At 50.9% G+C, this 17,598-nt stretch overlaps 1 protein-coding gene across 3 annotated transcripts in view; it reads left to right on the forward strand.

Moving 5' to 3' along the window:
* The window catches only part of FAM3D (FAM3 metabolism regulating signaling molecule D), a 37,859-nt gene extending 20,722 nt beyond the window's left edge, over positions 1 to 17,137 (forward strand). For 2 of the 3 annotated variants that reach the window (XM_070359019.1, XM_014479202.2), the window contains exons 5-10: positions 2,769 to 2,892; positions 4,230 to 4,288; positions 8,879 to 8,929; positions 12,005 to 12,089; positions 12,863 to 12,989; positions 16,466 to 17,115. In XM_070359019.1, coding sequence (XP_070215120.1) covers positions 2,769 to 2,892; positions 4,230 to 4,288; positions 8,879 to 8,929; positions 12,005 to 12,089; positions 12,863 to 12,989; positions 16,466 to 16,552 — 533 coding nt within the window. In that variant the 3' untranslated portion in view covers positions 16,553 to 17,115. Of the gene's footprint in view, positions 1 to 2,768; positions 2,893 to 4,229; positions 4,289 to 8,878; positions 8,930 to 12,004; positions 12,090 to 12,862; positions 12,990 to 14,536; positions 14,589 to 16,465 lie in introns of all 3 variants that reach the window. The other variant, XM_070359020.1, reaches the window with a different exon arrangement.
* Positions 17,138 to 17,598: the final 461 nt, after the last annotated feature.

Consider the following 17,598-nt stretch of genomic DNA (forward strand, 5'->3'; position numbering starts at 1 on the left):
AGGAGGGCCACCCCCTTCCACTGGGATGGGGTCTGGGAAGGCCTCAAGGAGGAGGTGGCTTTTTAGCTGCTCCTTGCACAGGAGGTACCATGCTGTACAAAGGCCTAGGGGCAGGAGTGCTGGGATGCCAGGAGAGAACCTGCAGAGTCAGGTACGCGAGTATGGGAATGGAGAGAACAGTGGGAGCCCAGGAATGCTGGGTGTCGGAACAGCGTTTCACAGTGACCCAGCTCCAGAGGTGCAGAGAAGATAGGAGGAGGGGACAATTATGGTGATGATGATAGTAACAGGGACTGAGTGTCCACTTGCCAGCACTGCATTCCGAACTTTATGGGCACCTTCCCCAATCCTCACCACAACCCTAGGTAGGTGCTGTACATACCCCCATTTACCGATGAGGAAACTGAGGCTCAGAGAGGTGAAATCTCCTGGCCAAGGCAACATCGCTCTAAGTGGCAGAGTGGGAGTCAACCTCTCCTTGTAGTCCGGAGCCCACCCTCTCAACACACCTCAACCAGAGACAGCACCTCCGGGTCCCCCTCTCCATTCCTGATCTAAACCAATCCCCTCATTTTATAGTTGGCAAAGCGAAAGGGAGAGATTTATGGCAAGTCACACAGCAGATTCCTGAAACTGGCCCAGGTTCCCCCTGACCGCACCCCTCCAGCAGTCAGCTGCATGCCCCGAGCAATAGCGCTGGGCTTCCCAGAGGGGTGGGACAGCTTAGGAAGCCCCCAGAACCCAAACCCACACAGCAAATCACCTGCCCCTCAGTGCCTGAGACCCCTGGGCCTCCTCCCCTACATCCAGTAGTTTGACTGTGAAGCCTGGATGGTCAGAAAATCAATTTGAGCAAAGCCTGCTAAGCTGGCCTGTTGACATGGGGTTTGTCAGACTCAGCGCAGGTGATCAGACCCTGGGCCAACTCCAGGGTGGTCCCCAAGGCCTGAAACCACCTGTCCAGCAAGGTGAGACCCCCTGGACTCAAGTAAACTGGGCTGCCTGTGAGGGGGAAGGTGGCCGGAGGTGGGGCCCCAAGACTCATAGGAGAAGAGGACCCCTCCCAGCTTCACCCTCCACCAGCAGTTTTGTGGGAGCTTCTGTCCAGAGGGCTGGGCAGGGACATCCGGTTCACATGCCAGGCCCTCTCTCTGGACACCTCCTCGGGGGCATCTCCACTCCCGGCCCTCACTCTCTGGTGATGATGTCCCGGTTGGAGCTCTAGTTACACCTGTCAGGCGGGTGTACAGGAACTCAGGGTGGAGGGGTGAGAGCCTAGGATGGGCATTCCACTCAGATCGTCAGGGCCACCCACTCCACCAGGGGAGCCCTGGTGCGGGCGGCATTCACTCCTAGGAAAGGGTGCCTTCACCTACTCAGAGGCACCAGCGGCTCGCTGAGCTTGGCACTAGGGGCCGTGTCCCCCCTTGGCAGAGGGGTGCTAGTTTCTGATTCCCACGAAGCCCCCCTCTAGGCCGGCAAGGGCATGGAGACCCTACTCACCCTCCCAGCTTGGACTCAGACCCACCCAGATGCTCTAGGTGATCATTCAGTGAGGATTTATTGAGTGCCTACTGTGTGCCAGCCACGGGAGTTATGGGGGAAGATTTAACAAGACAGTAAAGAAAAAGTGCTCGACACAGTGCCTAGCACACAGCAAGGCCCTGGCATGTGCCGCATCTTTAGGAAGCCTGTGGGTCTGCTCCAAGTGCCCCTGGCGTGGCTCAGCTGGATGCCTGGCCCGGGGCCTGGAAGAGAGCGAGGCTGCCCGGCCACAGCTCTCCCTCTGCAGGTGAAAGCGCTCTAACTCCCCATTTATTCAGTCCTCCTAAGGGCAACTTCCAAAGTTAGGTGGTGTTAAAAAAAAAAACAAAACACGCGTTAATACAAGTTGGAAACTGCCAGGCTGACAGCACGCGTGACACCTCGGCGGCTGTTTGAGGGCCCTTCTGCCTCTCCTGCCTTCCACAGGGTCTGCCTGGGGAGGGCCATGTGAAGAGGATATAGGGCTTCATAGCAGCCACAGAAATCAGAGGTCTCACCTGTTGAGTCCTCAATGGGCTCCAGAGACCATGCTAAGCCCAGTGGGAGGTCCCAGAACCACCTGCCTAGTCCCTGTGAGTCCCAGGGTCCAGACATAGTAGGCGCACGGTGAGTGAGTGACAGGAACAGCCAATCAGCTCTGAACACTAACCTGCACTCATTAAGCCCACACACGACCCAGCGGGGAGGCACCATCATTAGCCCGTTTCCCAGCTGAGGGACTGGATGTGCAAGGAGGTTGAGGGCTTGCTCAAGGAAACCCAGTTAGTGGGACATGCTCCCACCCACCATGCTGGGCCCCCAGGGACTTGTCCACAGGGGCCTCTGAGAGCTCAAAAGGCTGCTGTGGCTCAAGAGGAAGTTCTCAGGAGAATCCCCTAATCACTCTGGAGACTCTGGTCACTAACCCACCACTCACTGTTTCGCACACAGCTGCCAGGGGTGTGGAGACAGGCAGGCATTGTGTCCGGGCTGAGGCTGGGATGGGAAGCCCGGAAATGAACTCTGGATGGTCAGACACATGGTATCCTGTGTCTTTATGGGGTTGTGGGAGCCCAGAAAGGGGCAAGTCCGTAGACTTAGGTAGTCAGGGAAGATGTCTCTGGGAAGAGGCCCTTAGCCGCCCTTCACCCCCCACTCCCCCACCCTCCCACCACCCCACTCCCAGCTCCCCTACTCCTCCAGGGCCTCGTGCCACCACCAAAGCTGCTGCGTTCCCTCCCCAGCTTCACAGTTGGTGAAGAACAAGTGTGGCCTCAGCAAATCCTGCCCAGACAACTTCTTTGCGTTTAAAATCGTCAGTGGGGCCGCCAACGTCGTGGGCCCCACCATGTGCTTTGAGGACCAAACGTAAGTTTCTGGCATTTCATTACTTTCATGCCTTTATTCATCAGCAAGTTCAGAGGCCTCAGGGTGGCCCTGAGACCAGCCCACACCTTCCACACACTTCCTTTTACTCTGGATGGGTTAGTCAGACATAATAATAATCCTGATGGCTTGCAAATCTGCCAGCGCCTTCCTAGATGCCTTGCAGCAGCATCTCCCTTACACCCCAGCACTCCTAGAGGTGGGCGACAATTCTCCCCTTTATAAAGATGAGGAAACTCAGACAGAGTTACTCAGCTAACCATTGGTAGAGCCAGGTGTGAACGCAGGTCTATCTGACAGCCAAGCTGCTGGGCTTCCTGTGAGGGGCGTGCCTACGGGGAGTGTTCAAGATCAAGGCCAGGCGTCAAAGCTCAGAGGCAGCGGTGCCAGGGCTTCGGCCCAGGTGTAGGACAAAGACTGTGTGCCAGGCTTTCTAGGCAGCAAGTCCACCCTACAAAAGAAGCCAGAGACAGGAATCTGGAATCTGAACCTAGCTCCAAATTGCTTAGGCAGAACAAGGAGACTTGTCAGTTCATGTGCCCAAAAGCCCAGAGACAGTGGCCATCAGAAACAGCTGAATCCAGGGGTTCAAACCTAGTCATCAAGGCTCCCCCTCATACCACCTTCAGCTCTGGTTTCCTCTGTCATTGCATTTGGTTTTCTCTACTGAAAATGGACTTCTTCATATGGTGAAGGAGGGCGGCTACCAGCTGGGTTGACGTAACAGCCCTGTCTAGTACCCCACTGGGAAGAGCTTCCCCTTGTGAATTAACCCTGTGAAAGCCCCGGGACTGGGGCTCATTGGCTGGCCTAGGTCACATGACCACGCTGGCCTGATCACTGAGATCAGCAGCACAGCATACTCGCTTGTCCAGGCCTGGGAGAGAGGTCCGTGCTGAGAACCTCCTGGCTAGAGACAGAGAAGGACAGTTTTCCCAAGGACACCAGAGGACAGGATACTGGGTGGTAGGAACACAGCTGGGCTCCTCTTGGGGACCCCAGACATGGCCGGACTCTGCCTTCCTCCTGGCCTGGGGAGACGGGCTGGCCACCCCTCCAGCACCTCCCAGCCCCAGGCAGGGACCCTCCCTCTTCCCCAAGCAGACTGTTCTGGTCCAAACGTGCCATAAGAGACTCTCAGAGAATCCAGCCCACTGCTCATTTCCAGGAGAAAGCAGATGGCCCAAATGATGCTGTGTATCCTCTGATACTTCTGCATTGCACCATGTGGGCCCTCTCAGAGTTCCAGAGTCTGGAACACAGTGCTTGTTCTACACTCAGGACCAATGGTTGTGTTTTGTTTCTCTTTTTTCCTTTAGGATCATGAGTCCTGTGAAAAACAACGTGGGCAGAGGCCTGAACGTCGTCCTTGTGGACGGTGAGTTGCTGACCCACTCCCAGACAGCCTCCAGCATGCTCATAAGCCTGGCTGCCCTGTGGGAACAGGTCTAAAAGACCAGCTCTACCCCACAGTCGCAGCCAGGCCCCTGCTGTGCACCTGTCTCAGGAGAATCAGTTCAGTTCAGTCACTCAGTTGTGTCCGACTCTTTGTGACCCCATGAACCGCAGCACACCAGGCCTCCCTGTCCATCACCAACCCCTGGAGTCTACCCAAAACCATGTCCATTGAGTCAGTGATGCCATCCAACCATCTCATCCTCTGTTGTCCCCTTCTCCCGCCTTCAATCTTTCCCAACATCAGGGTCTTTTCAAATGAGTCAGCTCTTCGCATCAGGTGGCCAAAGTAATGGAGTTTTAGCTCCAACATCGGTCCTTCCAATGAACACTCAGGACTGATCTCCTTTAGGATGGACTGGTTGGATCTCCTTGCAGTCCAAGGGACTCTCAAGAGTCTTCTCCAACACCACAGTTCAAAAGCATCAATTCTTCGGCGCTCAGCTTTCTTTATAGTCCAACTCTCACATCTATACATGACCACTGGAAAAACCATAGGTTTGACTAGACAGGCCTTTGTTGGCAAAGTAATGTCTCTGCTTTTTAATATGCTGTCTAGGTTGGTCATAACTTTTCTTCCAAGGAGTAAGCGTCTTTTAATTTCATGGCTGCAGTAATTTTGGAGCCCAAAAAATAAAGTCAGCCTCTGTTTCCACTGTTTCCCCATCTATTTGCCATGAAGTGATGGTACCAGATGCCTTGATCTTAGTTTTCTGAATGTTGAGCTAACTTTTTCACTCTCTTCTTTGGCTTTCATCAAGAGGTTATTCAGTTCTTTGCTTTCTGCCATAAGGGTGATGTCATCTGCATATCTGAGGTTATTGATATTTCTCCAAGCAATCTTGATTCCAGCTTGTGCTTCATCCAGTCCAGCATTTCTCATGATATACTCTGCATATAAATTTAAATAAGCAGGATGACAATATGCAGGCTTGATGAACTCCTTTCCCGATTTGGAACCAGTCTGTTGTTCCATGTCCAGTTCTAACTGTTGCTTCTTGACCAGATTTCTCAGGAGGCAGGTCAGGTGGTCTGGTATTCCCATCTCTTTCAGAATTTTCCACAGTTTGTTGTGATCCATACAGTCGAAGGCTTTGGCATAGTCAGTAAAGCAGAAATAGATGTTCTCCTGGAATTCTCTTGCTTTTTCAATGATCCAACAGATGTTGGCAATTTGGTCTCTGGTTCCTCTGCCTTTTCTAAATCCAGCTTGAACATCTGGAAGTTCACGGTTCATGTATTGCTGAAGCCTGGATTGGAGAATTTTGAGCATTACTTTACTAGCGTGTGAGATGAGTGCAATTGTGCGATAGTTTGAGCATTCTTTGGCATTGCCTTTCTTTGGGATTGGAATGAAAACTGGCCTTTTCCAGTCCTGTGGCCACTGCTGAGTTTTCCAAATTTGTTGGCATATTGAGTGCAGTGCTTTCACAGCACCATGTTTCAGGATCTGAAATAGCTCAACTGGAATTCCATCACCTCCACTAGCTTTGTTCATAGTGATGCTTCCTAAGGCCCACTTGACTTCATGTTCCAGGATGTCTGGCTCTAGGTGAGTGATCACCATCATGATTATCTGGGTCATAAAGATCTTTTTTGTACAGTTCTTCTGTGTATTCTTGGCACCTCTTCTTAATCTCCTCTGCTTCTGTCAGGAAGGATATGCTTCTCAGGAAGATACGCTGCTCCTATGAAACATGACCGCATCCTAAAGGCCATCCCAGCTCAAATCAACACACGTGAACCCACAGGGTACAATGTGAGGTCACAAGCTGAGTGCACACCTCCAGTCACTCACTCAGCAGAGTGATGGCAGCTTCTGCGGGCCAAGCCCTGTATGTGTGGGGCTCTGGGAGTCAGCTGTGAACCAGGACAGACCCTGGCTTGACATGTGGGCGTCCGTAAGGTTCACAGATGATCAGAATGTGGTGAGCACGTGTGGAAGAAAAGGAAACAGCTCTGGGAATGGGACACAGAGCTGGCAGAGGTAGTCAGGGAATTCTCCCAGAGGGAGGTGATGGTCAGCTGAGGCCTGATGGGAAGTAGAGAGTGACCAGGAGAAAAGAGGGAGGTGCCTTCCAGGCAGCGACATCACTGTGCAGGGTACAGGGAAAGGAGGAGAGGGGCTTGGGGGTCCACACAGGCTCTGTCTGGCTGTAACACAGAAGCAGGGTGGTGACAGGTGAGGCAGGGCCAGAGGATGAGGGGCTAAGTGTCCAACTAAGAAGTGTGGACCTGAAGCAGAGGAAACTAGGGAGTCTCGGAAAGGCTTTGAGTAGATCCTGAGGGCTCAGCCCTGCATCCAGAAACCTGCTTCCAGCTTGGAAGAGGGAGGCTGGAAGCAGGGAGACCCAGGGAGGCCGACAGTCTCACTAACCCTGCATCTCCAGTAGGTGGTGAACAGGCAGCCAGCGGCAGGCCAAGCCTCCCCACCCCTCACAAAGCCCAGAGATAAAAATACCCACTGATAATACTGTGTGTGCTTAGTCGCTCAGTCGTGTCCGACTCTTGCAATACCATAGACTGTAGCCTGCCAGGCCCCTCTGTCCATGGGATTCTCTAGGCAAGAATACTGGAGTGGGGTGCCATTTCCTTCTCCACTAAGAGCTAACATTTAGGGAGCACTTACTGTGTAATGTGTTCCAGCTATATCACTGACCTTCTTCTCAATGCTAACAGGGAGTGCTATGCTCAGCATCCCCATTCTGCAGGTAAGAAACGAGCTCAGAGAGACACAGGATACACAGCCAACAGAATCATCTAGACTTGAACTCAGATCTGGCTGACTCCAGGTCTTAATCACTCAGCAAAACTGCCCGCTAGACTAGAAATGTCTCCAAGCACGTGTGCAGCGCCCCCTGCCGGCCAGCTGTGGAAAAGCTAACACACCATTCTCAGGGCCTCTGGGGTCTCATCGAGCCAGAACAACAAAAGGATTGCTAAAGATAATGGTTCTCAACCTTTTAGACGGCAGGGATCCCTTTGAGAAACTACCCAAACTACACCTCCTTCCCCTAGTTCCAGAAAAATTAATAAATGCACGGGATCGCAAAAACAATTTCACAGACTCCCTTCCAAGAGCCCCAGGTGAAGTGCCAGGAGGGACTGGGACACTAGTGGCTCCAAGAATTCAGGAGGAGCTACAGTGAGAGCCTGCCCCTACCCGGCAGGAGAGCTGCCACTACCCAGGCCCCTGTCGCCACCCTCTTATCAAATCCGCAAACAGAATTAGAGGGAGTGGGCAGTGACGGGGGAGGATAGAACTGCCATCCCCTCTGCAACACCCCCATCTAGTGGCCAAAGGCAAGAATTGCATGTTCCTCCGGAACACCTGATTTCCTGTAGAATTTGGACCGTTTGCAAAGCCCACAAACGCAATCTGGGTCACTGCACTCAGGACACTGAGTACACGTCAGCCCACTGCAAATCCCTTTGCCTTCAAGAGTCAGAGGACTCACATTGCAGGCTTCCCAGTTTAGGTGAGAATAATAATGATGACGACTGTATTTTCTTAGTTACACTTTTGCAGGTAAGATTTATCTTGCATGCTCATATTTTAAATACATCTCACTTAGTTCCCACATCCCATAGTACCGATGCAAAAATTCAGGTCAAATGCTAATTCCTGCATTAGGAAGTGGTAAGGCAGAACATCAATCTAGATTGGTTGCTGCTGCTCCTAAGTCACTTAAGTCGTGTCTGACTCTGTGCGACCCCAGAGACGGCAGCCCACCAGGCTCCCCGGTTCCTGGGATTCTCCAGGCAAGAACACTGGAGTGGGTTGCCATTGCCTTCTCCAATGCAGGAAAGTGAAAAGTGAAAGTGAAGTCGCTCAGTCGTGTCCGACTCTTAGCGACCCCATGGACTGCAGCCCACCAGGCTCCTCCGTCCATGGGATTTTCCAGGCAAGAGTACTGGAGTGGGGTGCCATTGCCTTCTCCGTTGGTTGGATTCGGTTCAATTGCAGAGACCGTCACGACTGTGTGCTCGTACCTCTCAGATCAGCCCAGTGGTTACAGGGCACCTAATTTAGTCCTAGGGCTTCCCTGATAGCTCAGTTGGTAAAGAATCCGCCTGCAATGCAGGAGACCCTGGTTCAATTCCTGGGTCAGGAAGATCCACTGGAGAAGGGATAGGCTACCCACTCCAGTATTCTTGGGCTTCCCTTGTGGCTTAGCTGATGAAGAATCCCCCTACGATGCAGGAGAACCTGGGTTCAATCCCTGTGTTGGCAAGATCCCCTGGAGAAGGAAACGGCTACCCACTCCAGTATTCTGGCCTTGAGAACTCCATGGACTGTATATAGTCCATGGGGTCACAAAGAGTCAGACATGACTGAGCGACTTTCACTTTCACTGATTTAGTCCTGCATGCATTTCTGCAGGACCTAATTTTGTTCCACTATTATTCTCTCCTATTTTTAGACCTTAGACTAAAAAGTAGCCATTTCCACACAATGACAGGCAGAACGACACATTACAGCAAATAGTAATTCTGCTCTCTTATCCCTTAGGAACCACGGGAGCGGTGCTGACACAGAAATCTTTTGACATGTACTCTGGAGGTAGGCCCCTCTGTTGGCCCCAAAGTTGAGGGTGGGCTGAGCTGCTGCCTGTGGCATGGAGGCCACCTGTGTGCCAGAGAGCTTAGCTCCTATCTTCAGAGATACAAACAGACAGAGGCAGAAGGGGCTGGGGGGTGGAGGGCCGTCCTGCTGCCTTTGAAACCCCTTGCTACTGTCTCACTGGGCTCTCTCGGATGCAGATCCTAAGACCAAGACGTGAGGAGGTACTCTAAGGGACCGGCAGTGGGACTGGGGGAGTGAGCCGGGGAAAGGAAGAGCAGCCAGTAGGGGGCGTTATCCAGCCCGGGACCACTGTGGGAGTCCTTGCACCCACCTAAGTACATGAGCCCAAGTCGGGAGACATCACCAAGCAGGAGCACGCAGAGCAGGGGCTGAAATGTGGGAAATGGAAATCTGATGCCCAAAAGTGACGGCAGATGGTGTTTGGAAGGCAATCAGTGGCAGCATCCTTAGGGACAGAAGTGGTGACCCATGCCATAGGCTCAGGGCTCCCCACCACGGCCATCTTCCAGCCAAGTCCCACCTCACAGATAGCGTCTGCAGGGCCAGAGGGTGTGCCCCCCTGGAACCCACATCAGGGCCCATTCACTGCTGTTCCAGGCTTGCCCCCACGCTGCAGACATGCCCATAAGACTGAGGATGGTGACTGCTGCCGGAGGGGAGGCAGTGACAGAGCGTGGGCAGGCAGGGCGGGTGGTCCATATGCAAGCATGCAGAGCCCCTCCCGGTGCAGGATGGAGTGGGGGACGGGGGAGAAGAGAGGGGGGCAGACTGTAGACTGAGGACAGGGGCCTTCCTTTGTTCTCTGTCCAGGATCTTGCAGATAGGGTGGCCGGGGCCAGGTTATGGAAAAGGTCCAGCGTCTGGATTCAGAGATTTCAGTCTGTGAGACCCGAGGTGGGTGACATCTCTTGAACGTCAGTTTTGTCATCTATAAAATAGGGGTCACCATAGAGTCCACGTCATGAGATGGATGTGAGAATTAAATAATATTCTGCAGTAATCAGGGGGAGGGGCCCAGAGGGGCTTCACCTCCCTCCCCACCTCCCTCATTCCATCACTGTCGTTCAGAAGCAAGACAGTTATCTGTCAAAACGGAGAGGGAAAAAAATATAAGGGTAAACCAAGTTTTATAGCGCCTTATTATACACATGGATGTAACCATAAGTCATGTATGGATGTGAGAGTTGGACTGTGAAGAAAGTTGAGCGCTGAAGAATTGATGCTTTTGAATTGTGGTGTTGGAGAAGACTCTTGAGAGTCCCTTGGACTGCAAGGAGATCCAACCAGTCCATTCTGAAGGAGATCGGCCCTGGGATTTCTTTGGAAGGAATGATGCTGAAGCTGAAACTCCAGTACTTTGGCCACCTCATGCGAAGAGTTGACTCATTGGGAAAGATTGTGATGCTGGGAGGGATTGGGGGCAGGAGGAGAAGGGGACGCCAGAGGATGAGATGGCTGGATGGCATCACTGACTCGATGGATGTGAGTCTGGGTGAACTCCGGGAGTTGGTGATGGACAGGGAGGCCTGGCGTGCTGCGATTCATGGGGTCGCAAAGAGTCGGACACGACTGAGCGACTGAACTGAACTGAAGTGAACCATAACTGATAGGGAACCAGAAACAGAAGCCTTTTGAGAGCAAGTCACCCCTTCCCACAGGAGACCAAAAGGAAAAAGAAAGAAATGGTGACATTTCAGAGTGAGAAAATATCAGAAGGCACACTTCATTCTTCCAAACATCCGCTGTTCCTCCCAGACAAGAGCCAGATTTTGATATCTGGTGACAGCTCAAACAAATGAGTGTTTCTTTCAGAGCTCCCACCTTTGTCTCAAGAGTTGAAGGGCCACTGTGGTCACTGACTGGAGGCCTCCATGTTACAGACAGGTTGGCGGCTGGGCTTGCTTGGGGGACTTGACTTTGCCTCTGAATTCAGGGGATCCCCACAGAATTAATAAGAATCAGGGCAGCTTCCTGGGCACGCAGCCTGTGAGCAGGGCGGTCACACAGGGCCTCTTGCTTAGAAGAAATTTGATTCGATGCTCTGCCTTCACTGTCTCGAAATGATTAATAATTTTTTCAACAAAAGGTCCACGTTTTCATTTTGCACTGGACCCGAAAGATCATGTAGCCAATCCTGCTGGTAGTTATAACTCTACTATAATGCACTTACTGTAAGCCCAGAGTCATCATCACCTTTGATCTTTACAAAAATGCTCTGAGCAGGGCTATTAATCCTCCTCGTTTGACAGATGTAGCCCCGGCGTTGCCCACCAGGCCACTCTTGCCTGTACTTCCTCTACCGTTCAAGAGCCCTCTGCATAAGTGATGCTGTATCCAGAGTACTATTTGCACTCTCAGTATGCTCATTTAAATCAGCTCTCTCTCTCTCTTTTTTTTTTAACCTAAACAAATAGATCTTAAAAGGAAATTATATCACTGTCCTAAGTTGAAAGCCATTATCATTTTTTATGCAGGGAAGGTGACCATAAACATAAGCACAACAGAAAAAAATCATCTGTCACTGAAGCAAGCTGCATGCTGATGCTGCCCAGGTGCTGTGCCCAGACCTGCTCTCTGTCCATTCCAGAGATCTCGCAAGTGCGGGCATGCACTGGAGATGCAAAGGAGACTTGCTGCTTGACCTAAGCTGGAGAGTTGTTCTCTCTGTAACCAGAGTTGCCCAGTGGGTACACCCTCTAAGTCAGCACAGACAAGCTGGGTGCATCTGAAGCAGTGTAGAAGGGGGCAGCTGGCAGTGTGAAAAGAGCCCAGAGCCCTGGGAGAGAACTGTGCTCAGACCCTGGGTGGGGGCGGTGGGTTAGACCCCTGAAGGCTCTTACCCTAGCTGCAGCTCAGAATCGCTCAGGAAACGCTCAATATCCAGAGCCCGCCCCAGGCCAGCTGAACGAGGGTCCCCTCACTCTCTGCAGATGGAGCTCAGTGTCCGGCCACCCGGGCCCCCCAGGATCATTAGGGCCAAAGGAGAAGATGAGGATGGCCAGCCATCTTTCCCCTAAATGACCAGCACCTCATTTTTCGTTTCTCCCCCAGATGCTAGCCTCCTGACAAAATTCCTTAAAGAAATTTCCGAGGACATGCTGGTGCTGGTGGCCTCTTACGACGACCCAGGGACCAAGTAAGTGGGAACCTCCACCTGCACCGTCCCTGACGATGCCAGGGACACACAGACAAGGGGGAAAAGTGAATCGAACACTTACCATATGCAGGCCCTTTCCCACTGTCCTGCGGCTCCAGCTGCTGGCAACTTCTCCTAAGAAACCAACCAGACAGGCGCACAAAGAGATGTTCTGGGGGATTCATGACAGTCGTGGTCACAACAGTGAAAAACTGGCCAATTAAAATACATTAATTAAAAAAAAAAACTGGCCACCTTCTCTGTCTGGTAATAGCCAACTGGTGACAGAAACCATGCTGTATGGCAACATAGAATGTATTATTATATAGACATAAAAGAGAAAATACTCCATCAGAAATGATGATGTAGAAAATGTTTAAGGATCTGGAAGAATCACTCTTTAGCATTAATTTTTTTAAAAATCAGGTTACAAAAGAGTCGCTATAATCCCACAGTGCATGAGGGAAAGAAACATGAAGGAGATATAATGAAATTTTACAATGATTATGTCAAGGGCAGGTGAGACTGTAAGTCGTTTTTAGTTACTTTGTAAAGTTCCATATTTCCAAGTGAACCTGCATTATATTTGTAAGCAAAAGCAGGGCCATTTTAACTCCTCTCCAGCCTTACGGGGTGGCTTTTGGAGGGGTGTCCTGGCTGCTCCCCACTCAGAGCTCCTCACTGCCACCCACACTGGAGGTGGGGTGGAGGGGAGCCCAGGAGATGCTCCCTTTCTCCCATCCCTCCTCATCGTCCTCTCTGGTCCCCTGCAGGATGAATGATGAAATCAGGAAGCTCTTCTCCAACTTGGGCAGCACCCACGCAAAGCAGCTGGGCTTCCGGGACAGCTGGGTCTTCTTAGGGGCCCAAAACCTCAAGAGTAAAAGCCCCTTTGAGCAGGTGAGTTCCTGGCAGCCTCCTTGTCCCAGTGAAGGGGGGATGCACGTCGCCATCGTGCAGGCGACGATGCCAGGGACGGACAGACAAGGGCTGGGGTGGCTTGGGAACAACACACGAGTCAGTGTGAGGAGGGCCACCCAGCTGTCGTCCACCCTGGAGGTCAGGGTGGCTCGAATGGCTCCTTCTCAAGTAGGAAGCAGCATTGGCCATTGTGCAAGGAGGTGGGTCCTGTATAAACACATAGATAAGTAGATAAGTACCAAAAAGGAGAAGGGAAAGGGGGAAAAAGATGAAAGGAAATTCAGGCATGGAGGAAAGGGAAAGGAATGTGGAGATGAAGCTCTAGTGACACGATGGGGAAAGGGGGAGTCCAGAGCAGAGAGTGGATGCCTATCTTCTGGTCCCCGCTGCAAGCCCCTCCACCCCACCTGTAAAGGGGCAGGTTTGGCCAGGGGAGCCCCAGGTTCCCTTCTAAGTTCCCTGTGGAGAGGGTGAGCTTGCACAAAGAGGAGACACAAGGAGAGCCCCACATGAGTATGTGGAGGTGTCAAGAAGGACCCGTGATCTGAGCTCCATAGTCAGTACCCAGGGGGCGGCCCAAGCAGAGGGCACCTGGGAGGCACCCAGTGGTGGGGCCTGAGGTGCACTCACCGGAGGAAGAGGAAGCCAGTGGAGGGTTGGGGATCCCAAGGAAATGCTGCACCTTGTCCCCCCCCATGCAGTCATCTGTGCATCCCCAGCTCAGAGCAATTCCAAAACCTGGGAGAACTGGCCAGGCCTCCCCAGCATGAAGCTGGCCAGTCTCTGGTGGTGAGAGCATTCAGCTTTGCCAGGACCCAAGACAGGAAGCTAAGGGTCAGGCATCTGGGACCACTGAGGAACGCAAACGCTGGCCTGAAGGCAATGGGGAGCCACGGTAGGCTTAAGTGGGAGAGTGACCAGATCAGATTGATAATAAGAAAGACTAGTATTCAGCAAGTGCTTGCTCTGTGCAGGTACGGCTGAGCAAGTGACCTGCAGGGTCTCATTTAGCCAGACAGACAGTGATCATGCATCTCACAGACGGAGATCCAGAACCTTGGAGACGTTTTAACCGTCTTGCTCTGTGATAGGGACGCATGTCTCATCCAGATCTGCAGCCTCCCCAACGCCTTCCTGTCCCGATACTTTAAGAACGGCCTCCCAGGCTGTGTAGAGAGCACTGTGGAAGGGGCACGCGTCTGAAGGAGGCCAGGAGGGGGCGGGGCTGCGGGAGGCAGAGAAGGGGCGGAGTCGAGCAGCCAAGTGCGGAGCTCCCGGAGGTGGGCGGGGAAAGGGCTGAGCCAAAGTGGGCGGCAAGGGGTCTTGCCTTGTTTGGAAAATGTTGGCCTGGTTTGTATGTGTGTCAGACGTATTCAGGTAGTCAGAAATTACTTTTTAAAAAAAAGAAGGAATAGATTAAAGTAGCTTCACCCTCTGGGGGCAGGGGCTCCAGAGTGCCCCTGTGCGTGGTGCCGAGGCAGGACTCCCTAGGAAGAGGCTTGACGAGGCACTGTTCCTCTTTAAAGCGCAGCTTCCAGACCCAGCAAAATTGGGCCAGTTACAGCAAAGAGGAAGCACGTAAGTAGACAAAAGTCAGCACCACCTTTTCCCTGGTTTCTATGATCAGCTGGTTGCAACCCAACACCCAAATAGGAACCAAAGACCCCAAACTGATTAAAAGCATCCTGTCCCTTGTTCTCACACATGGAAAGCTGGGTTTTAGAGAAGCCACACCTACCGTTTATTTTTTCTTCCTAAAGGTTCGTTAGCCACAGTTATCCCACTGGGAGATGTTTACCATTTACATCTTTCTTCCACATATTAGCCTGAGCGTTTTATGTTTTTTATTTTTAAATTTTGTACTATATCTATTTGTTGAAGTATAGTGTTCCCAGTACACAGCAAGCTGATTCAGTTATACATATGCACATATACTATTTTTCAGATTATTTTCCCTTATAGGTTATTATAAGATACTGACCATAGTGCCCTGAGCTATATAGTAAATCTCTGTTGCTTGTTGCATATCTATTTTTTAACTAAAAATCTGGCATTCTATTCATACTAAGTCAAACAAATAGAGTCAAAATATCATAAATTTTTTAGTCAGGAAAAAATTCATTAAGTTTTCTAAGATATATGTCTCATACATACTATTTGTATATATGTATACATAAGCTTTTCTACCATGCTTGATAAAAGCCTGAGCATTTTAAACACAGTCTCTTTTTTTAAAAAAACTTTTATTGGGTATCATTGCCTTACAGTGTTATGTTACTTCCCACTGTACAGCAAAGTGAATCAGCTATATGTGTACATATATCGTCTCTTTTTGGATTTCCTTTCCATTTAGGTCCCCACAGAGCACTGAGTAAACTCCCTATGCTGTAAGTAGGTTCATTTAAACATAGTCTTAACTGATTGTATGCTCTTTACACATTTCTCTTCAATATTAATTAATATTACACAGTGGTTCCACCACTTGCTAGCTGGGCAGCCACAGGCAGTGACTTTGGCCCTCTGTGCCTCAGTTTTCCCATCTGTGAGCCGGGATGATAACAGCGGGCACTTCTTAGGCCACTGTGAAGATTAACTGCATAAAGTGCATTCTGCCTGACATAGAGGCATTCATGAATGGCTAGAATGCTTCTTTTTTTTTTTTATTGAAGAATAGTTGATTTACAATGTTGTATTAGTTTCCACTGTACATCAAAGTGATTCACCAAAGTTATACATATATACATATATCCTTTTTCATATGCTTTCTATTATGATTTATTACAAAATACTGAATATAGTTCCCTGTGCTATAGAGTAGAACCTTGTTGCTTATCCATCCTATATATAATAGTTTGCAGCTAGGATGCTGGTTTTTATTCTTGTGGTTGTTACTTTAATTTAATTGTTTATTTTATTATGGTTAGTATTATTTTTTATTCAGTATTGATTTATTGATAATTAAAAGCAGAAAAATGTATTGATATTGAAAGCAGAAAAAAATGAAAAAAAAATCTGTTCGCGATGCATAAATATATATTCTATCGTATAAATATATTTTACTTAATTTGGGAATTTGCCTTGTTTGATTTTTAGATTTTCTCTAAGTTTGTGTTAGGGGTTAGTTATTATTATTATAATTATTATTATTGTCACCTGGGATGTCCTAGCAGGGCTGAAGCTCTTCAAGCACCACTTCCCCAATGCTTGGTGCCACCGCCCCCACCCTCCAGGGCATGACAAGCAGTGACTAGACTCTGAAACCTTGGGCTAGTTGTCCTCCACCAGCCTCAGTTTACCTGTCGGTGAAATGGGCTAGAAATATCCTGCCCTCCCCCACCCCCCATGGGGCAGTAGTGAGGATGAAATGAAGCCATGTAGGTTTTAACACACAAGGCACATGCAGGCATGGGTCCTAACACAGTCAGTCTCTCTCTCTCTTTCTTCTGTCTCTCTAGTTCTTAAAGAACAACCCAGAAACGAACAAATATGACGGCTGGCCAGAGCTGCTGGAGCTGGAGGGCTGTGTGCCCCGGAAGGTATAGGGTGGTTGTGGCCCTTCCTGGGCTGGGCCCCGAGGCTGCTCCTGCCTGACCTGGGAATCGGAGCCCAGGATCACTGCGAGTCGGATGGGCAGGAGCTGACAGACGCAGGGGAGAAGTAGGAGCAGCCACGGGAAATGGAAAGTGCTGAGGGCCCTCCAGTACTCTGCCGGCTTCCTCTGCTGGAAACAAAACCCTCCTGGGTAGACGCATCCTCTCCGGAGTTGGCCAGCGTCCACGGGTCCTTCCGGAGCCAGCTGTCTGTGGAGAGAACAGGTGTGCTTTCCCTAGGGGACCACTGACTGTCGCTCCCGGGGGAAGGACAGGACAGACTGCCTGCAACTGAGCACAATTAAACTTTATTTTTGATGATTTCGAACCAAATTTCCCACCCCCTTGCTGTGCAGCACTTCCCGGGGGGTGGGAATGGTCCAGACAGGGTTTGCTCAGCCCCATGTTCCCACAGGTCAGCAATGGTGTCAATTCCCCGGTTAGGCAGCTGGAAGGGAGGTTGGTTTTACAGGGATCTCGTTTAGATATGAAAGCGTACGTGGTTCCAGCATGAGGTGTAAGACCCCCAGGAGCAGACAGGCCGGGGGCCAAACACAGAGAACACGGTCTTCCACTGCTGTTTGAATGAGAGCTGCGGAAAATCTGGAGCTGGTGAAGGGCACGCAGGGAGATCTGAGAAAGGCTGAAGGAAAAGCCAGGCTGCAAGGCTTCGGGGAAGACATCCTGGCTATCTCTGTGTGGGGCTCCAAGTACAGGTTATTTATCTGGGAAGTGATTCTGGAAAACACCCATAATGGGCAGGTAAGTAAGACAGGGAAGAGAAGGCAGCCTAGCAGGGGTGTATTGTCGACTCAGCTACCGCTGTGGGTGAGTGGAACTTAATCGCAGGGGAACCCCTAGGAACTGGTGTCACACACGCACCTCAGAGATCTCAGGAGAGGTGAGGGAGTTGGGGTACTGCCCATCGGCTGCGGGTGTTGCGAAATTCCTGGGCGCATCTAGTCTGCCCTACGTCGGGGAGAGCAGCCATCTGGACT

Source organism: Bos mutus, chromosome 22 (assembly GCF_027580195.1).
Source record: "Bos mutus isolate GX-2022 chromosome 22, NWIPB_WYAK_1.1, whole genome shotgun sequence".
NCBI lineage: Eukaryota > Metazoa > Chordata > Mammalia > Artiodactyla > Bovidae > Bos > Bos mutus.